The sequence below is a fragment of the Pithys albifrons genome, chromosome 3, assembly GCF_047495875.1.
Source record: "Pithys albifrons albifrons isolate INPA30051 chromosome 3, PitAlb_v1, whole genome shotgun sequence".
Classification (NCBI taxonomy): Eukaryota; Metazoa; Chordata; class Aves; order Passeriformes; family Thamnophilidae; genus Pithys; species Pithys albifrons.
In genome coordinates this window covers 13986997-14008595 of record NC_092460.1, presented here as the reverse complement: position 1 = coordinate 14008595, position 21599 = coordinate 13986997, and the positions used below count along the sequence as shown (strand labels likewise).

Here is a 21599-nt window from a genome sequence, read left to right as displayed (position 1 = left end):
GGTTTTGGACCCCTGAAGGGTGAATAAGAGAAGAAATAAGGTTAACCCTTTTCCTTCAGTCAGATTGGACTGCACTGTGCCTGAGGGAAAAGGATGGCTGGAAAGAGCCACGTGTGTTGGCTCAATGACACAGACAGCAGCAAGTCTTGGCCTCACTGTCTGCCCACTCTTTCCTGAGAGTGAAACAGGGAAGGTGGTGGCTGGAGAGAGAGGAAAAAAGTCTTGTAGCAGCAAAATCTTGTTGCTAGAAGAGGAGCTGCACTGGGACTATCTGGGCTTCTCCAGTCCTTGGAGCAGAGGTGCCAGCAGGTCAGCATGGGACACTGCAACAAGACCAGTGTGCCTGAACACGCTCTGTCCTCCCAGACTCACACAGCAAATGCTGCAGGCAGAGGGGCTGTGGGTGGATTTCACTGTTGGCTAAAGCATGGGAACAACTGCATGAGGAATGTAACACAACATGACAGGCTGGCAAGTGGGTGAGCTGCCTGAAAAAACAGTGCCCAGCAGAGGGCTGGCCTGGCTGAATCCCCTGCCCAGAGGGGATGTGCTAATGATGAATGAAAACCATCCTGAGGAGCCCATGTGTCTGTGCAACTCCAAACCAACTGGCAGTTTTCTTTGCATGAGTAGTGAGCTTCTGCTGCCTAAAAGCCTTTAAGGAATATGACATGTCCACATTGTTTGGGAGGAAAAAAGTAACTGAAACAATGCCTTTTTAAGTCAGGCAAAAAGTCCTTTACCACTTTCTAAAACAGTACCTAGTGTGCTGTTAAACCCCAGCTGAGACAGGAGCTGTGCTGGCAGGGGACAGCAGCCCATGCCACTGGACACAGCCACAGTTCCCAGGCCATTTGATCTGATTGCCTTTACTGGCAATAGATTTAATTCCTGTCCTGGTTTGCAGCTTTATCAGTGCATTTCAGGCCTTTCTTCAACCCTCAGTAAAATTGCTGTGTGAACCAAGTCACTGCAGGAAGATCTGAGAGAAGTTTGTACGTGTTGCCCTGATAAAACCTCTGCATCTTGCCTACAGCCATAAACCTGCCCCCAGGGCACCTCAGATAAACACTTCCCCATGCCAAAGCCCCTGCACTGGAGGAACACCTGAACAGCACTGAAGCCTGGCCAAAGCAGAACTCACTCTGCTGCTGCTTTTCCTTGACTACCCTATTGAAAGGCAGTAAAGGGAGACAGAGCGATATGTATCCAGCCCTACTTTTCATTTTCACTGTGAATATCAAAGTCCCAGTGACTCCTCTGCCCCATCAGAGTGTTTTGCAGGCTTTGATTTCTCCTCCCCAGTTCTGTGCTCTTGGCTTTCACTGTGATGGTTCACCTCTGCCAAACGAGCCGATTCAGTATTTGGTTACATGCCCTTTGCTCTTTCTGGTTTTGTTTTTTGGTTGTTTTTTTTTTTAATCAAAGCAAAGAAAGCCAAACTGGAAGCTTGATATGAGTCCTCTTAACTGCAAAGAGGAGAAATGATCTGCAGTAAGCATGATGTACAGCAACAGCAAGCATGAGGTGTATAACCTGATGCACAGCAGTCATTAAGCATTGAGATGCTCTCAAGCTCTTTGGCCTCCTGCTGGATACCAAGCACTTCATCATGAAACTTTTGAAGATTTTAAATGTCAAAGATGACAGAGCTCTGCATAATGGGAATAGTTTCAAATGGGACACAGCTGCCAGTTTCCCCTCCTGGGCTCTGTATATGTAATGCTCCCAAAAGGGATCTCCAGCCTCACTTCACCAGCAGAACTTAAATGATTTCGCAATGCAAGAGAAAGAGGAGGAACACTCATCACAAGGCAATGTCAGCACAGACTTCTCTTCACAGCTTTCCCAGCTGGACTGGGGCAACCTGTATAACAAGGGGAGAAGCCATGAACTGAGCTGTCACAGAGTTAGAAAATGCAGTATGGGGTGTGCTGATGTCCAGGCAGGGTCCTGTGGGACCACCATGTGTGCAGGGAGCAGACAACAACAAATCTGACACCGACCTGCTGTGGAAGTTGACAAAATTCCTGTCTCCTGCAACACAATGATGCCTGGATTAAGGTTACGTTCCTCCGTGCTGCATTTTGTCACGCAGCCGCTATTTTGGTCAGAAAGTCAGCAAGCCCATATTTGGGAAGCTGTCCCACTGAAGGGCAGCATGAAGGGCAGCGAGATGAAAAGGCTGCTTCTCAAGGCAGGCCTGGGGGTGCTGCCTGCAGCCACAAGAAGCCCAAATCTTGTCCACTGCTTCTCATTAACGTGCCAACATCCTTTTCTCAGCCTGACCCTTGCCTCTCTCTCTCTTCCCTCAAACTGCATCCTGTGGGTGAGCTACTCCCACAACACATCACTCAGGGAAGACACTATGTAGAAAAGTCTTAAGTGCTAGAGATTTAAAATGAAGAATTTAGAATCATGGAACTATAGAATTGATTGGGTTGGAAAAGACCTCCGAGATCATCAAGTCCAACCCTTGGTCCAGCTCCAGTCCCTTTACCAGATCATGGCACTCAGTGCCACGGCCAATCTCAGTTGAAAAACCTCCAGGGCTGGGGAATCCACACCCTCTCTAGGCAGCCCATTCCAATGCCTGAGCACTCTCTCTGCAAAGAAGTTTTTTCTGCTCTCCAACTTGAATTTCCCCTGGCAGAGCTTGAGCCCGTGCCCCCTTGTCCTATTGCTGAGTGCCTGGGAGAAGAGACCAACCCCCACTTAAACCATGTAGCTCTGCAGACATGCAGGTGACTGACAGCAAACACTGAGTCCTCTGTTCAGAGGCTTTTTCTTTCACTGTTAGAACAACACACACTTGCAGCAGCCTGACCTTTGCTCACACAGCTGGACCACTCTGTCTTCTTCAACACCAGTGACAACCCAAGGGGACACCTCTGCCAGCCCAGGCAGGGGCTGCTGGGCAGCTCTGGGCCCGGGGCTGAGCCTGCCAGATGTGCACACAGTCCCAACCACAGCCACCCCATCCTGCCTTTGGAGACCAACTTGCTCAGGCAGGGCAGGCACCAGGCACACAGCCCGACAGCCGGCAGGATTTAAGTGCTCTGCATGTCTCTGGGTGATCTACCACTTGCCAAAGGGAGGATTAAACAATGAAGAACTTCTTGACAGTTGTCCTGGTGTACCTGAGGGCAGCAGGGACTGGACAGCCTCTTGTCACTTTAGTACAGTGGCTGTGCTCTCCCTGCAGCACTGCACTCCTCCTCATCCCACACTGCTCCCACAAACACCCCCTCCACAGGAGTCCAGGACATGCACACTGCAGGAGTGACAGCTGAGGGCTGCAGGCAGCACTGACTCTACAAAACCCTCAGCTTGGGAGTTTTAAATCTGGTAAATCTGGTTTAGGGCTGGGTGTTAATTTTCCCAAGTCAAAAACTATTAAAAGTGGGAACTGAGAAAAGACTTTTGAACTCAGGCCAGAAAAAAAAAGAAAATATTTACCTTGCTTCAAAATAGCATTGAATTTTGGTAATTGGCTAACCTATTGAGGTGCTGGAGCAGGTCCAAAGAAGAGCAATGAGGCTGGAGAAGGGACTGGAGCACAAGTGCTGTGGGGAGAGGCTGAGGGAGCTGGGGGTGTTTAGCCTGGAGAAGAGGAGGCTCAGAGCTGACCTCAGCACTGTCTAGAACTGTCTGAAAGGATGTTGCAGCCAGGTGGGGATTGGTCTCTTCTCTCAGGCAACCAACAGTAGGACAAGAAGGCCTGGGCTTAAGCTCTGCCAGGGTAGGTTTAGGTTGGATATCAGGAAGAAATTCTTTGCAGAGAGAGTGCTCAGGCATTGGAATGGGCTGCCCAGAGAGGGGGTGGATTCCCCATCCCAGGAGGTTTTTACAGTGAGACTGGATGTGGCACTGAGTGCCATGATCTGGTAATCACAGTGGGATTGGATTAAGAGTTGGACTTGACGATCTCGAAGGTCTCTTCCAACCCAACTGATTCTGTAATTCTATTCAAAATATCAACTGCATTGATTGGGTGTTTCAGTTGAAAACAATGTTTTTTATCCAGCAGGTGTTTTGCTGCTCTCCTGCAATGAGAAGCTGCGTGCAAACTTCCAGCCCTCGTGTGGCTCCATGAAATTATCCCACCGTGTGGACAAGCGCTGGAACAGCAGCTTTAGGAACAGCGGGATGCATCTTAACAGGTGGCCCATTCCAGTAAGAAAAAAACACCTCTTGAGCAAGCTTTGCTGGCAGGGCAGACCTGCAGAGCAAAGCCCTCTCCTGGCGTACAGAAGCACAGCAGGAACAAACCCGGCTGCAGCACCTCCTGGGCTTCGGAATGTGATTCTCATTTCACCTGCCAACACATCACAGTCTTACCTGTACTGATACTGTCCCCCAAGAATCCAGGCAACACTGGCTTCAAACTGCATGGAAAGAACCAAGCTGTTTCTTGTTCAAATTTCAGAGCATCACTCAGTAACCATTTCACAACTTGAAAGGAGACTTTCAACTCCTAAAGGCTCATGATCTGTACCAACATTTACAGAACAGCACTGGGGAGAGAGCAGCTGTTTTACTTTCCTGTGTGGAGGCTGACAATAAACAGAAAAAACTCTGCAGGTGTTAAGAGAAGGTTTTTAACACAAAACCTCTCCAGAGTTCCATCTGGCTTGATCTGTCAGGGAACTAAACCACACACTGGTCACTACTCACAGGCTCGATGCACAACTGGCACCTAAAATACAACTCAAACCAGGCTTCTCTGGAGGGCTCTCCTCAAATTCAGAGATGAAGACTTTGTTACAAACATTTATTTAAAAAAAATGCTGTAACACACATACCAGTAGGAAAACTGGTTCTTTTTATGAAATGCCATTAGTCCTTTTTCTGCTGAGCAGCCTGCTGAGCTGCCTGCTTGGCATTGTTGGCCTGCATCTTCTTCAGCCCCTTCTTGTTGTGTTTCTTTGCAAATCTCATGTTCCTCAGAAACTTGGGATCGACCTGACAAAATAAGGGAAAAATAAACCATGTTATAGAAGATGTAAAAACATATTTATCTCCAGTTTGTTTCAACTGCTCCCAAATGCTGGCTGTGCCTAATTCAGATTTCTTTCTTTGATTTTTCATCAAAATTGTTTTAGCCACCTAAACCCTTTAATAGCTATTTTCCTCAATTGCCATAAACAGCAAAATCCAATATCCCAGTGATAAACCTACAGAAAGGACAAGTAAAGCTGTAAAGAAGACGAATTTCATTTCCATGGCACGACACATTCTGATCTGGAGCACCACAAACCAGCGCTGGCAGATGAGCACAGACACAAGGAATCCTTGGGCAAAGACCAATGCTGCCTCCTCAGGTGTTTCTTTTTTACATTAAAGGAAAAATAAGGCAGCACAGAGAAGAGCAGCACCTTAGTTTCTGTCAGCTGTTGGCTGGCTGACACAGCCTGTCATGGCTGGGACAGTTCTCAGAACTATCAGCTGCTGCTGCTGCACCAAGAAACATTTGCTGTTTCTCTGCAAACAGCATCTCAACTGGCACACTTGAGGATCAGTATTTTGTCACCTGAAGCCACACACTGAGTGTGAGGGCACTGCTGAACTGCCTGGAGGGAGCAGAATTAACCCTCACAGCTTTTACATCACATCCAAAATCCTGATCATCACATCTACAAAGCAGAGTCACAACCCTGCCCAAATCCTGTTTTCACTTTCAAGTGTGGAAAAAGATCCTGTTACACCACTTGGATAATTTCAAAAAAAGCAACGTACTCTCATGTGTTTTGCCCAGAAATATCAATTCTTCTCGTTTTGTGTGTGACAATTCTCTGGATTAGAACAATACTGAAGGGTAAAGAGAAGGAAACACAGTGGGACTCAAAAGACAGAGGAACCATCGAGCTGACAAGTGTTTGTTTCTCTGGAAGCAGCAGTGATGGCCACCAGAGCAGGACAGAAACTGGCCAAGAACTACAATACAGTTTTATAGACACACAAGGGCAGATGTCATGTGGTTACAAATATCACAGCTGCATGAAAGGCAGGCAGAGGATGTAACTGAAACCAAGCAATACAAATACTGTATTTTTTCCATGGTTAAGCCTCAGTGGTTCAAGAGCCTGGGGACAGCAACAGAAATACTCACCCCTTTGAGAGATTCGTATCGATGGGATCTGGGTTTCTTGATGCCATTTCTGTGCCACTTACGGGCTACGTGGAAAACAAGAACATGATTTAAATGACAATTTCCGCCATTATTAAGCAGCTGCAATAGCTTCCTTTTAACTGTTCCTGACTATTAACACAAAAACAAACCCTTCCCATCCCAACTAAACTCAAGCTGTAAGGACACGCCTCTATTCACGTCCCTCCACACGGTGCTCTTAGCATTGCAGGGTTTTCCAACCCAAAGATTTCAGGCTCCTCATTAACTAATGACACCCCAATGGCAGCACCACCAGCACAAAGAAGCCCTGAGTCATTGAAGCACTCACAGTGAGTGTCAGAGGGCACTGTCACTGCCTGTGCAGGACCAAGCAGGACATCCCTGTGGCCTTTGCTAACCCGCAGCACTGATGAGAAGACCCCAAACAAGAACTATTTTATCACCATGGCCATCTTTGGATGGCACAGCATCACAGTCTGAGCACCATCCAGTAACATCTGAGCACCACAGAACCAGGAAGGGACCTTACAGATCATCTCATTGCCCCTGCCATGTGCAGGGGCACCTTGCACAGCCCAGGGTGCCCCAAAGTCCTGTCCAGCCTGGCCTTGGACACTCCAGGGATGGGGCAGCCACAGCTTCTCTGGGCACCTGTGCCAGGGCCTGCCCACCCTCCCAGGAAAGGATTCCTTCCCCATATCCAAACTAAAGCTACTCTCTCTCAGTGTGAAGCCATTTCCCCTTGTCCTGTCACTGCAAGTCTTTGGAAAAGATTTCCTCTGTGATGATCATCCCAGAATCAATTAGATTGGAAAACACCTCTGGGATCATCGAGTCCAACTCAGTACCAAACACCACCTTGACAACCAGACCATGGCACCAAGTGCCACATCCAGTCTTTCCTCAAACACCAGCAGGGATGTGACTCCAGTGCCTCCCTGGGCAGCCCATTCCAATGCCTGATCACCCCTTAAGAAATTCCTCCTAATCATAAAATGGATTGGGTTGGAAAAGACCTCAGAGATCATCAAGTCCAACCCTTGGGCCAACTCCAGTCCCTTTACCAGATCATGGCACTCAGTGCCACGGCCAATCTCACCTTAAAAACCTCCAGGGATGGGGAATCCACCCCCTCTCTGGGCAGCCCATTCCAATGCCTGAGCACTCTCTCTGCAAAGAATTTGTTTCTGCTCTCCAACTTCAATTTCCCCGGCAGAGCTTGAGCCCGTGCCCCCTTGTCCTATTGCTGAGTGCATCCTAATGCCCAACCTAAACCTCCCCTGGCACAGCTTAACACCGTGTCCCCTCATCCTGTCGCTTGCTGCCTGAGAGAAGAGGCCGTTTCAAACACGAAACTTGCCTTTTCCCTGGCTATATATTAATTCCACACAGACTCTTACCAAGCCCTTCTCAATAAACACCCTTTATCCCCGCCCGCCGCCGCCACCCCCGGGCGGGCTGTGCTACCCCAAAGTCCCCCGCGGCCCTCCCGCAGCCCCCGCGCCCTGCTCACACTGGTTGTGCGTGGTGTGGTTCTTGGACTTGGCCATGGTCGCACCTGCGGGAGAAACACACACGGCTCAGCCGGGCCGGGCCCGTGAGGAGAACGCGGACCCCGTCCGGCCCCGGCCCCGTTTATCGCCCGGCCCCGCCACCCTGCCAGGCTCCCTCGGCCCGGTCCGGGGCTCGGATGGGCCCGGATGGGCTCGGATGGGCCCCGGCCCCTCGCCCGCCCTCACCGGAGACGCTTCGCCGCCGCCGCCGTCGGGCCGGAAGAGACGGGGCACCGCGGGGGTTGCCGGGAAATGGCGCCGAGCCGGAACCCTGCGCGCCGCGGTGGTTCCGGTCGGCGGTGGTTCCGCCCGGCAGCCTCCCCGATCCCCTCTCTCCCTCCCCGCATCTTTCTCCCCGCACCACCGCTCCGTGCTGGCCCCGCTCCCGCACCGGCCCCGCTCACGCACTGGCAGGGCCCGCAGCACCGAGCGGCGTGGCGGACCGCTGGAGACACTGTTCGCTGAGAGCACGGTGCGCCCGCCAAGGTGTCCCCCCACAACACGTGCCCGCCATGGCCGCGGTCCGTGCCCTGCCGCTCTCGGCTCTGCGCCACAGGAGGGGCTGTCCCTCCCGGCACGGGCACTGAGCGCCGCTGATCGCCCTCCCTGTGCGGGGCCAGGCCGCCAGCCGCGCTGTGTGTGCTGTCAGACACCCCAGGGCTGTGCATGGGGGGCACACTGAGGGGCCGCAGCGGCCCAGGGAGGGCAGCGAGGCTGGAGAAGGGGCTGGGGCTCAAGTGCTGTGAGAGGCTGAGGGAGCTGGGGGGGCTCAGCCTGGGCAGGAGGAGGCTCAGGGGGCACCTTGGCACTCCACAGCTCCCTGACAGGAGTGGGAGGCAAGGGGGTCGAGCTCTACCCCGGGGAACAGGGACAGGACAAGAGGGGACAGTCCCAAGCTGTGCCAGGGGAGGGTTAGGGTGGACATGGGGAAGAAACTCTTCACAGAAAGGGTGATTAGACATTGGAATGGGCTGCCCATGGAGGTGGTGCTGTCACTGTCCCTGCAGGTGTTTAAGGAAAGATGGACATCAGAAAAAAATATGGAAAGATGAAGGATGGATATCAGAAAAAAATTCTTCCCAGAGAGTGCTCAGGCATTGGAATGGGCTGCCCAGAGAGGGGGTGGATTCCCCATCCCTGGAGGTTTTTCAGCTGAGATTGGCCGTGGCACTGAGTGCCATGATCTGGTAAAGGGACTGGAGTTGGACCAAGGGTTGGACTTGATGATCTCGGAGGTCTTTTCCAACCCAATTCATTCTTTGATTCCGTGATCTCCGATGTCTCTTCCAACCCAGACAATTATGTGATTCTGTGAAAGGAAGCTGTGTCTGTCCACAATGCAGCTGCTTTTCAGAGGTGCCAACTAAACCAGAGCACTGAGACCATGCCCCTTGCACGACAGCAAGCCCAGACAGCCTGGCATGGGCAGCCCAGCTGGAGCCAAGTGGATCTGGCTGCCAACAGCCAAGGGTTGGAATTGAGTCTCATGGTAGCTCCTGGTGCCCCAAAGGCAGGAAGATTCGGGATACGCTGTATCTGCACTGGCTGTGGGGCTGCCTTTGTTGTTATGGATCGAGGCATCTCCCACAGAGAAGTGTGAAAGGAAAAAGAGGAACCACAGGCTAAGCTCACCCAAGGCCATGGGGTTGTATCTGTGTACCAGCTGCAGCACCTCTGGCCAGGATTGCTGTGCTTTCAATGGCAACCTCTGAAAAATGAGCAGAAAAGGCCCAGGCTCTTATGCATTGTGAAAGAATGCAAAAATCACACCATATTTTTATAGCATTGCCTTTATTTTCATCATAGAATCATCATAGAATGGATTGGGTTGGAAAAGACCTCCGAGATCATCAAGTCCAACCCTTGGTCCAACTCCAGGCCCTTTACCAGATCATGGCACTCAGTGCCACGGCCAATCTCACCTTAAAAACCTCCAGGGATGGGGAATCCACCCCCTCTCTGGGCAGCCCATTCCAATGCCTGAGCACTCTCTCTGCAAAGAAGTTTTTTCTGATATCCAACTTCAATTTCCCCTGGCAGAGCTTGAGCCTGTGGCCCCTTGTCCTATTGCTGAGTGCCTGGGAGAAGAGACCAACCCCCACCTGGCCAGAACTTCCCTTCAGGCAGTTCCAGACAGTGCTGAGGTCACCTCTGAGCCTCCTCTTCTCCAGGCTAAACACTCCAAGCTCCCTCAGCCTCTCCCCACAGCACTTGTGCTCCAGTCCCTTCTCCAGCCTCGTTGCTCTTCTCTGGCCCCGCTCCAGCCCCTCAATCTCTTTCCTGAACTGAGGGGCCCAGAATTGAACACAACACTCAAGGTGTGGCCAATGAGAGGCACAAGTCGATTGACTAAAACCAGACTGGAAAAAACAGCCCAGAGACCAAAAGCCTCAGCACAGGTACATGGGAGAGAGAACTGGACAGTTTTTTTTCAGTGATTCAGTGATTCCTTGCAGATCAATTGCTACTCTGCCTCAAGTTCAGATACCTGTGAACAAGCTCTTTCTATTACAAAAACAGAGAAAAAAATAGATTATCCTTGGTAGATGGTCAGTGCTGATGCAACTGAAGTAAAACAGGAAAAAAAGCTAATACGATTTAATTTTAGTATTTCCCCTTTTAGCTCAGTGTCTCCAGCAAGACCCAAGTTGCATAAAATGTATTTGACTTAACATTTTTTCCCCATCCTGGACAGCTGCTATTAGCAAACACTGTAAAAATAGGTGAAAAATAGCAATATTCTTTTAGTGACATTTTGCAGCTGGAATCCAAAAGTCTGCTCAAAATCCTTGATACACAAACTTCTGACTTTCTAAACTGTTGTTTTTTTAAATTCCTTCCACTGTAGTGAGCTGCAGTCTTAAAATACTTGGACATCATGGTGGCCCAGCTAATTGCAGCCAACAGTGGAGAGAAATCCTGACTTTCCTGATAAAGCAAAGAGCTGAGTTCAGTGGAAGACAGAAGTGAATCCCAAAGGTATGTTTGCCTCCATTGCATTGAGAAGACACAGAGAAACAGGCTGCCAGGTGCCCTTGTGTTTGCCATTAGCTTATGAAAACTCTTGATCTTTCCGAGCCTTCCTTTATAGGAAGAAACAAAAGGGTTTATTTTATGGCTTCATCTATCTTTGCCAAATTCTTTCAGTATCCTGCTGCAGTTATTGCTGTGTTGGTGAGGCCACACCTTGAGTGTTGTGTTCAGTTCTGGGCCCCTCAGTTCAGGAAAGAGATTGAGGGGTTGGAGCGGGGCCAGAGAAGAGCAACGAGGCTGGAGAAGGGACTGGAGCACAAGTGCTGTGGGGAGAGGCTGAGGGAGCTGGGGGTGTTTAGCCTGGAGAAGAGGAGGCTCAGAGGTGACCTCAGCACTGTCTAGAACTCCCTGAAGGGAAGTTCTGGCCGGGTGGGGGTTGGTCTCTTCTCCCAGGCACTCAGCAATAGGACAAGGGGGCACGGGCTCAAGCTCTGCCAGGGCAAATTGAAGTTGGAGAGCAGAAACAAATTCTTTGCAGAGAGAGTGCTCAGGCATTGGAATGGGCTGCCCAGAGAGGGGGTGGATTCCCCATCCCTGGAGGTTTTTAAGGTGAGATTGGCCGTGGCACTGAGTGCCATGATCTGGTAAAGGGACTGGAGTTGGACCAAGGGTTGGACTTGATGATCTCGGAGGTCTTTTTCAACCCAATCGATTCCATGATTCTGTGATTCTGTGATTGCTGTTGGAGCTCCCTGGCAGTCTTTCCCAGATGCTGCTGGGACCACATGGGACGAGCAGTCAGACAGGCAGGGATCAGAGAAGCTCTGCTTAATGCTCAGGTGATATACAAGGCCTGTGATCCAAATTATTAAAATAAAACTCTGGAAGAGCATTTGGTTTATGCTGAGTGTATCATATTCAGGGTGATTTATAAATCACTACAAACCAACACAGAATATCAAGTAAAAAGGATGATCCGAGGCAGGATCAAGACCTGTGTGCACCACTGGGTAATCAAGACCCCCTGAATTTGTCCTGGGCTCTGATGAGCTGCCATGTCTCTAATTACAATATTACTGGGAATAGTTGGCCAGTTCAAAACCTTTAATCATACTTTTAGTTATTACAGACTTAATTAGTGCATGTTACCCCAAGTGTCTTCTATTAAAGGAGCTGTGCTCATTAAATAGGATTGTAATTACTCCAGCAGCAAAACAATTATGAAAAAATCATCAGTTAACATAAAAATCTCACAGTGCCTTTGAGGAGTGTGTTATCTCAGTCACTGTCCTTGCATCACACACGTTTATGCTGAGGGATCCCTGTGGGGTTTGTCACAGTTTTCCTGCTGACACCACATTTCAGCAGACTCCCCTAACCTTGGCTCCTTGGGGTAAGGAATTACTGTACCTGTCCCCATTTAATGGCAGGGATTTGGAGAGCTCAGAGCTCAGGCCAAGCACTCCACAGACATAAAACAGGAAAACATCACCAATTTCTGGGAAACCACTGCAATCCACTCCAAAAGGGATATGGACTGGGGTTTGTTACATCTGATGCAAAATTTGGTAGGTGTTCTGATGCTATATATTCTGATTTAAGCTGGAGATCAGAAAAAACTTCTTTGCAGAGAGAGTGCTCAGGCATTGGAATGGGCTGCCCAGAGAGGGGGTGGATTCCCCATCTCTGGAGGTTTTTCAACTGAGATTGGCCGTGGCACTGAGTGCCATGATCTGGTAAAGGGACTGGAGTTGGACCAAGCGTTGGACTTGATGATCTCGGAGGTCTTTTCCAACCCAATCCATTCTATGATTCTATGATTCATCACTCTCTTTTGCCCCAGCAAGCAGAGGCAGGACTGAGCGCTCTGGCAGGTCCCCAAGAGGTTTCTGCATTGACAGGTTGTGACAACTTTTGGGCAGTTTTCTGGGCTGTTCCCATCTTGTGGGCAAACAGGGCTTGGCTGTGCTGTAATGATGGAGGGTAGTGAGAGTGATGGACAGGCCCCAGGGACAAATGGCCAATTCACCTCCAGAGAAGACAGGAACAATAGGACATGGAGACACTAGAGGGAGCCTGAGCATAACAGATCCACCTCCTGGCTCAGAGTGGGAGAACTACTCCCAGTCATAGAGAAGGGACATCACCAGGGAATAACAAGTTTCACACAGCAGTTTCCCCTTTGACCTGGCATCCTTCCTGGTTGTGCTTTTTTTTTGCCCTGGCAGTTGTTATAATTTCCTTGAAGACACGAAGAAATACTATTTCACTTATAGAACATGCCAGGGAGACAGCTGGCTCTGTGCATTTGAAATAGGAGGTGAGAAAAAACAGTGGCAACTGGTGACAATTGTTAGACTGGAGGGTTCAGGAGAGCAGGAGTTCTTTCAAGGCAAAGGGAAGCAGAATTGCTGATCCACAGCCACAGGTATCCCTGTGGAATGAGGAGCCAGTGTGGCAGTGCCCTGCAAGTGCTCCTGGACTGATGGCAGGGACATGGGAACAGTAGCTGAGGCTTGTGACCTCCACTGGTACACCCCAGTTAGCACCAGTCAGGAGAGCTGAGGCACCAGAAGAGACAGGAAACCTGCAATCTTTTATTTTCCCCGTCAATATTTTCATTGCATTGGCTTTGGACAAGGAACAGGGTCACTGGCTCATAGTCCATGTCTGGATCTCCCGCTGTCACTGCTGTCACCAAGGATCAGCACAAAGAGCACGAGTGAGAGTCTCTGGCTCAGCTGCACATGGGCATCAGTGCCAGGACGGGGCAGGGACTGGGCAACAAACACTCTGCATTGGTGTTCAGCCACAGTGGGGAGATGGATGTGTCTGTTCCAAGTACATCTGCAAAGCGCATCTTCTTTTACAGTGTTTGCACTGAGCCAAAAGTTGCTTTCAAGAGGGTAATTAAGCTTAGCTCAGTAGAAATCAGAGGAGCAACTGGAAGAGATGGGTGAGGAGGGACCAGAAGCAAATGCTCCATCGCTACTGGCTGCCCTTGGAGGCTTTCATCCCACAGAGCCCATCCTTCAGATCAGCCCAGACCCACCACAAGCAGGCCCCTGTAAGTATCTTCCTACCATGAAGGCAGGAGGAAAAATCAGGAAGCAGCCTCAAATACAACCCTGACCTTTCTCTCCAGGCCTGCCACCTCCTCCTACTCTGCCCAGAGCTGGCACTGCTAACAACTGGTTTCCTCTTGTTATTTTTCCACCTCCACTCCTTCCTTCAGAGGGGAGGCCGTGCTGGTGGCCCACGTACCGGTGACTCACAGGCTGGGACCTGTGAGGAGCCAGCTCAGCCTGGCCAAACTTAGTAACATCTTATTTTCCATTGCCTACACCCTGGATGTTGCTGCTGGCTGGGTTCATCACTGGAGACCTTCTCCAGTTACCTGTGGGGTTTGGGAGGAGCAGCAGGAGTTGGGCTGAGATGGAGCAGCCCTTGATGCAGATCAATTCCATCCTGGTGAGTGTTCATCCAGCTTGCTTATAGCGGAAACACACGAGATGTTCTGGACATCAAAGAGGGCTTTTCAGGCTTGGGAAATGTGGAAATAAAGATATATATGGTAGTTCCATTTCCCTTAAAGCATTTGAATGACTTGAGGGGAGCTTAGGGGTTTAAAACTCATTCCCCATCTCTGTCAGTCAGACTGGTCCACCTTGCTGGATGTCCCAAATCATCAAACAACATCTGCAATCACAAAACCGAGCCTAGGGAGCCCCCAAGGTGAGAAATGATGGTCTGCAGAGGTGGAGGTGCTGCCGTGGTTGGAATGGAAAACAGCTGGATGACGACCAGGCTGGCAGCAGATGAGCAGGCAGAGCACGGACATGGCTCCTGGGCAGCTGCAAGCCCTCTGAGCCACTGTGGCTCCACGCAGGGCTGCGAGGAGGGGACAGCGCCAGGAAGGGAGCAGCCATGTGCGCTCAGCCCACGCTTATTGCTTTAATGGGATTTTCCAGAACACTTTTTGCCCCAGTAATGGAAAAGGAAGCTCGCCTGCTGCTTCTGAAGGCTGGGGCGAATGTGTGCAGCCGCCGGGACACCTGCTCAGCCCGCGCTTCCCGGGAGCGCGGCTGCTGGGAAGGAGGGAGCGGATGCGCAGGCACAGCGTGTTCGGAGCAGCTGAGCGCTGAGGGGAGGAGGCACACGGAGGCGGCTGCGAGGAGCGCAGAGGGCTGACCTAAATAGATGCCGAGCTAATTTATTCATTTCTCTTCTTTATTATTTAACACAACTTCGAAACAGCTCAGGACTCCTGGTTCCTTTCAGCTCTGCTGCTGACGTTTGGGATGGGGTTATTTTTCACCTGATTTTTGCATCCCTTGTGCCGAAAAGCACAGCACAGCCTTGATCAGCACCCCACACTCCTGTCAGAAGGGCCAGGCAAGCTATGGGAAAGCTCCAACACATCCCCTTTCCAGTCAGGAGCACAGAAAGGACTTATTTTAAGCAATTTTGAGCTTTTGCTTCACTTTCTGCCTAAGGAGCTGTTCAGATTTTGGCCTGCTTTATGCATTGCTAATAGGGAGATTTATCTCCAACTTAGCTGGCTGGTGAGAGGATTGGTGGGTTCATACAGCACGAGGCAGCCTTCAGACTCCAAGATCTTCCTCTGGGCAGGCTGCCAAAGGCAGCCCCAGGCTCTGCAGCACAGGGGCTTTCAAGGGTAAACCTGGAGCCACTTCCAGCCAGCCTCCTCTCTCCTCAAATTCAACAATCCCCTGAAACACTGTCCAGGAGGAATTTATTACTAGAAGGACACACAGCCCCAGCTGTTTGCAGCGCTGCTCAGGCTGCAGTTCGCCCCACGGGCTGCACGTGTCCTCTGCAAGCCCACGTCACGTTTTAGCACTGCTGAGGTTCCAAAGCCACGAGCTGGGGGAAAAATACTGATGCCTGTGCAAGTTGCCTGAACCCCTGCACCACTTCTGTGCAGGCACCAGGGACAGAGGCAGAGCTGCTCCTGTGTGAAGTTGCTGTTTCTCAGGAGTCAAACAACATGGCACCAACTTCTGCCATGCAGGGCCCTTTAATTTTTCATTACGGTTTGTCACTTGATGTATGAATTTAGGCCAGTCTTGTATGCAGTTACCCAACACCTCTGTTATGATTTTTAAATTGGATTATTCATCGACCTGCTTGATTCCTTAAAGATTTCTTAGCAGTTAAATGAGCCCTGACGCTATTTAGCTCGGCAGCAAGTGCATTTCAGCTCACCCGCCTTCGTGTTGCTGGAGAGTTCTCTCATGTTGCTGGGGGTGGGATAGTGCAAATTAGCAGAAATGAAGCAGTTAAGGAGGCTGCAATTTAAAGTCTTCCAAGTCAGCAGGCACTGAAGGGAAAGTCAGGCGTGGGGCTGTGGAAGTAGGTGCTGCTTCCCTGGCACAGTCGGCCCCTTCTCCTGCCTTCCCTGGTTAAACTGGGGCAGTGTGAATCCTTGGCAGGGTCCTGTCCTGGCAACCCATGGGGTGTGCAGCCTGGCCCATGTCAGGCTTTGATCTGAAGGGCTTTTCATGAGAGGTTTTTAACATATACTGCTTAGATAGGTTGGTCTGAGAGCCTTATGAAGCCAAAGGGAATGAATATGTAAAGGACAGAAGCAGAGCAAGCAATTTGAATTTCTCTTTCTCTCCCTCTATCCTGGACTGGAGTTTGGTGGATAATGCCCTGAATTGCTTAATGGAGGCAAAAAGGTACTACATCATCCCACCCTTCAGGGCCTGGGGTTTTGATCCCTTGGACCTTAATTGCAGGGAGCTGATTAGGATAGTTAAGGGTAACTGAATGTCACCTTGGGATTTAGGATCCATCATATAGCCTTGCAATAGTGAGAAAAGTCCTTTAATAAACCAGAGTGGGCAGCAGGCTTGAGGTGAGGGCTCCCATTTGGCTGCTGGCTCACCTTTTTTATCTGCATGGAGAGGACTATTGGGAAGCTCTGTTGACAAATGCTGTGGCTAAAATGGGAAAGGAACTTCCACACAAAGATGGTTTGTTTTTTGCAAAGCAGAGAGAGAATAAAGAAGCTGCCGAAAGAGCTGACACTAAACCCTCTGCTTACCTGCAGCTCATCTGATACCACGAGTGAAACCTCTCATTTGCAGCAACGTAATCCAAGATGTTCTTTCTGCAGAGCAAGAAAGTAGGTTATTGCTCAATCAGAGCTGGGGAGGGATAAAGAGACAAACAGGGCCTGATTCTGGTGGGTTCTGTACCCTCTGAGTGGGGCTAAAGCCCTGGATGGCTGCATAAATTGGGCATTTTGGAAAAAGCTTGCACATAAACCCATTCCAAACCTTTAGGAAGGGGCTGTCCATGCTGCAGAGGCAGGACAACAGGCAGAGCGTGGAGCTCCCAGCCCTGCCTTCAGCTCCTGCCCCTCTAACCCAGGGACCTGGAGGCAAGAGACACAAACCTTGTAGTTCTGAGCACTCACATAACACATCTCACCTTCTCAGTGCTTTGCTGATGAGAGAGAAATAATGACCCTTCACAAGAGAAGAGCTGCCCTGCACCAGCCACACTCTCCTTTGGATGGATTGCCTGCTCCAACCTCTGGGCCATCTCACCTTTCCCAGGATGCAGAAATGCTGCATGCTCCACTCAGCAGCAGTGAAATCCTCCCCTCTGCAGCACCAAGCAGATCTTGCACTATTTCTTTTCCTGCCCTAGATGAGCAGAAATCCATTCACCTGTGCCTGCTGGTTGATTTTTGCCATGGTTTTGTATCAGGATCTTTTCGGGAGATCTTGCTAATTAAGAAATCCTATCCCCATCTAAACCACTAATGCAAATGCTTCTTATTGTGCTCTATGCACCTTCCTGGGGCTCATTGCAGCCAGCCCATCTCTCCTGGAAAGGTTGTTTCTTATCCTGGGGGGCAGCAATAGAAGGTTCCACAAATACTGTCCTCAGATATTAAGGATATAAATTATTGAGCTGCCCTCAAGACAGTGCAGAGAAATGACTGACACCCTCGTTTTTACATAACTCAAATGAAAACCTGATTGCTGCACAGGAAGGGGCTGGGATTGACAAACAGGTTTGCTGGGGAGTTCAGGGTTCCCTCTAAGAACCAGAGTGGCACAGACCACCACATGTGCTGTGCCTGGGACATCTTACTGGTTTAAACAGTGCTGCTGGAAATGGTGATTCAGGCCACTGATTTCAGCCTGACACCAGCTGTGGGGAAAGGAGTTTTACTGGGAAAATAAGATAATAATGTGGGCTGTGGCAATATTCCATTAGCTCTGCTGGCATCCCACAGCCTGACACCTGAGTACCAGCAATGACTGAGCTGGTCCCTGCAGCAGTGGATGCTCTGGGACACAGAACTGCCAGTGAAGGAGAAACACAGCCCTCCCCTCTCATATCAGCCTCATCTCAAGCAGTCATTTGTGTTAAGGATGACCTGATTTATGATTTGGCTGGGATTAAAGCACATTTCCTTCCAGTAATTTTACCCAGGCTTTTTGAACTGCTTCATGAACCCAAATAAATCCTTAGGAAGTCTGTGACAGGTGGATACCTTCAAATATCCTTGGCACTCAGCAAACCTGATCCATCCAGAGGCAGTGAGGAGAACACAGTGCCCAGCTAAGATCTGGGGGCAGGTGAACTTCAAGCATTTTTCACTGAAGCTCCAAAACTGGCCTCATTCAAGTGTTTTAATATAAAAATTCAAGCCAAAATGACATGTAAGTCAGGAAGAGGATTCAGGACAGACCCCAGGAGCCTTTGCTCTCTCCAGACACCTAAAAGAGCTCTCCTTCCCCCTGGCCTGCATCATCATGCTGCCACCCCTTCAGTAGCTGAAGAATCCTGAAAAATTAACACCTAAAGCTTTTTCTTGTCTGCTTTGGCCACCTGAAACAACCTTCTGTTCAGATGGAAGCACTGAAGTGTTTCTTAAAACAGCTCTTCCTCCTGTCATTAAATATTTAGGAGAGCAGCACCAGGGGAAACCGTGAGCTTTTAGGGAGGCAGGATGGCACAGTGCTGGGAACCACTCAGAGCCCGATTTAAATAGTAATGAGATGGCAGGCTGGCACAGCACAGCTCGGCTTTATCCTCCCTTTGCCTCCCCTTGCTGTGGCGCTCCCTGCAGCATCCCCAGCACTGCATCCCCATCCCGACAGCTCCCACTCCAGCCCTAGTGGCTGAACAAGCACCCAGGATCTGACCCAGCCTTACCTCCCACAGGTCCCACAGGTCCTCCAGGGTGGGTGCCTGGGGTGGAGGGCAGGCTGGGATGAGTGCATGCTCTGCCAGGCCAGCCCTGGGAGGCAGATCTGCTGAATGGAATCATGACCTGGAACCCGAGTGCTTGTCAGGACTGATGGGAATGCAGTGGTGGTACCTGAGCACTGGCTGTGGTGGGATGGGAACAGAGCACAGAGCAGCCAGGACTGCAGAGGGGCATCCCTACCAACCGCTTTGCCTTCCCGCCATCACTTTCCCTGCTCTGCCTTATTTTTGGGGGGAGTGGAAGGTGGCAGAGGGAGGATGTTGGTGAATCCCTGTGCTTTGCAGTTGCTGTAGCAACTGTGGTGTCTCTGGTGGTAGGAATACACGTTTCCTGCAGCCAGCCGGGTTGTGAGCTGGTTAACTGCAAGCAGATTCATTTTTTCCCCCCTGCCGGCAAAAATCCCTCCTTTTCTCTCCCCACCCACCCAGCAGGCAGAACCCAGGAGGGGGTGCTGAGGCAGCAGCAGAGGTGCAGGGTGGCCCACGTGCTGAGCCGGAGGGATGCTGCCGTGTCTGCTGCCCCAGGGAAATCTTCTGCACCCGACTCAAAGCCTCAGCACCTCCTCCAGACCCTCCACTGCTCCCCCTTGGCTCCTGGGCAAGGACAACCTGCCTTTTCCTAATCCAGCCTCAAAGGCAGGGTGGGTTGCTGCAGCCATCCAGGCTCACCCCTGGGGCAACTCGGACCTGAACTCATTTCCACATCAATTAAAGCATCTGCTTTGGTGGGGAAGGACTGTCTTGATCAAAAGTGGTGAAGGGACTGGAGCACAAGTGCTGTGGGGAGAGGCTGAGGGAGCTTGGAGTGTTTAGCCTGGAGAAGAGGAGGCTCAGAGGTGACCTCAGCACTGTCTAGAACTACCTGAAGGGAAGTTCTGGCCAGGTGGGGGTTGGTCTCTTCTCCCAGGCACTCAGCAATAGGACAAGGGGGCACGGGCTCAAGCTCTGCCAGGGGAAATTGAAGTTGGAGAGCAGAAACAAATCTTTGCAGAGAGAGTGCTCAGGCATTGGAATGGGCTGCCCAGAGAGGGGGTGGATTCCCCATCCCTGGAGGTTTTGAAACTGAGATTGGCCGTGGCACTGAGTGCCATGATCTGGTAAAGGGACTGGAGTTGGACCAAGGGTTGGACTTGATGATCTCGGAGGTCTTTTCCGACCCAATCAATTCTATGATTCTGTGATTCTATGAAAACATTCTCAGAAGAGGAGGATCATTATACGCTTTGCTAAGTTAGTTCCCTGATTAATGACTTTTAAATAATAAAGACTGAATTCATCAAGTGCTCATTTTCAGCCATCTTGTAGGACTTTGCCTCCTAAATCCAGTTACTCCCCCATTTCCATCACCTTTGTACTTCACAAGCCCTGACCTGTTCTCCCTTCATTTTCTCATTGAGGAACCAGAGAAACAAAGTTCCTTGAGCTAGCCCTTGAAATGTGCCGGTGTCTCCAAGTCTCAGTGACATGGCCACTGCACTGGTGTTGGACCCTTGGGCTTGTTACTCCAGCATCCCACCCTTGAGCCAGGACCATCCTGTGGCCACATGCCACTGCAGGCTCCCACATCCATTCAGAGCCCATCAGCCTGGCTTAGGCTCCACCCTGTATATGTGACACCTCTTTTTTCCTCCAGAAATGTGGCTTTATATTCAGTTCAAATAAAGCATATCCATGTGGCCTCTGTACAACACCTCCAACAGTTCCCATCAGCAGGTGGATACACAGGAGGACAAAGCAAACAAAGCTCAGTGCTAAGGCTTCAGCATTGCTCACCACTTGCTCTGGCTTGCATCTGGTTTGGTTTCATTTGCAGAGTTAAGCCCTGGCCTTGCACAAATGCAGAGACCTGCCCTGATTTTCTAGAGGGCCATGAGCTCTGACCCAGCCTTTTCACCACCTCGCTTTGGGATGGTTGAAGCCACTGCCATGGAGGGCAGGAATTGTAAGGAAGGTTGTTCTTCATGAGAGGGGGAAGCAAAAAGAGAGTGAGTTGCTCCCACATTTCCCGCTTGGGAGTCCACTCTCTAAGCACTTCCTGACGGGAACAAAATCTTCCTTCTGCAGGTGTTCATCTTCACCACAAGGTGAGCAAAGCTCAGGCAGGGGCTGTGGTAGTCCAAAATAGGGGGTTTCGCCCCAGCCATTGCTCAATTTGCCATTTCTTAGCCGGTGTTTCTGGGGCTGCAGCTGGAGCTTTATTTTCCCTGGGAAGCTTTCTTAAGGAACAGGTTGGCCAGTTCGGGAATGTTTCACTGCTATTTTCAGCTTGGGACGTTTCCCCTTTTTTTCTTCAAAGTGCAACAAAAAACCTGTCAACAAGTCACAAAAGAATGATCTCAGCCTAAAATACGAGCCCTGGCACGGTAGGGGATTTGACTCAGAAGCCACTTCCCATCTTTGGAGACTTGAAGTATGTTCCACTTCGTCATCCCGAAGGTCTTTAAATGCTTATAAAAACAGAGTTTATTTATCCACAGTCAGAACAGCCTATCTATTATCTTGAAGGCTGAATTCAGAAAGTTTCTTCAGAAATTTATTGGTTTCATTCCTACCAGTCTGAACAGAAGTTTTCCACAGAGTCTGTCAAAATACAAATGTCTCAATTCCAATTTCCTTCAGTCTTTAGCAAGACATCACATTAATTGTGTTAAAAAGCACTTTTATTAGTTACTGAGAAAGCA

At 50.2% G+C, this 21599-nt stretch overlaps 1 protein-coding gene across 1 annotated transcript; it reads right to left on the bottom strand.

Annotated features, from left to right (window-relative positions):
- Positions 1–4759: 4759 nt before the first annotated feature.
- On the bottom strand, positions 4760–7955 carry RPL29 (ribosomal protein L29). The gene is made up of 4 exons (XM_071549714.1): positions 7873–7955; positions 7647–7691; positions 6113–6177; positions 4760–4965 (listed from the first exon to the last, which is right to left on the bottom strand). Exons 2-4 carry the CDS (start codon positions 7681–7683, stop codon positions 4840–4842), a joined length of 228 nt encoding a protein of 75 aa, XP_071405815.1. The 5' UTR covers positions 7684–7691; positions 7873–7955; the 3' UTR covers positions 4760–4839.
- Between the last annotated feature and the right edge of the window lie 13644 nt (positions 7956–21599).

Excerpts from the sequence above, each read along its gene's own strand:
- RPL29 (XM_071549714.1), bottom strand. The coding sequence starts at position 7,683 with ATGGCCAAGTCCAAGAACCACACCACGCACAACCAGT. Across the intron at positions 6,178-7,646 it reads CCACACCACGCACAACCAGT|CCCGTAAGTGGCACAGAAAT; the intron begins GTGAGCAGGGCG and ends TTTTCCACGTAG. Across the intron at positions 4,966-6,112 it reads GATACGAATCTCTCAAAGGG|GTCGATCCCAAGTTTCTGAG; the intron begins GTGAGTATTTCT and ends TTATTTTGTCAG.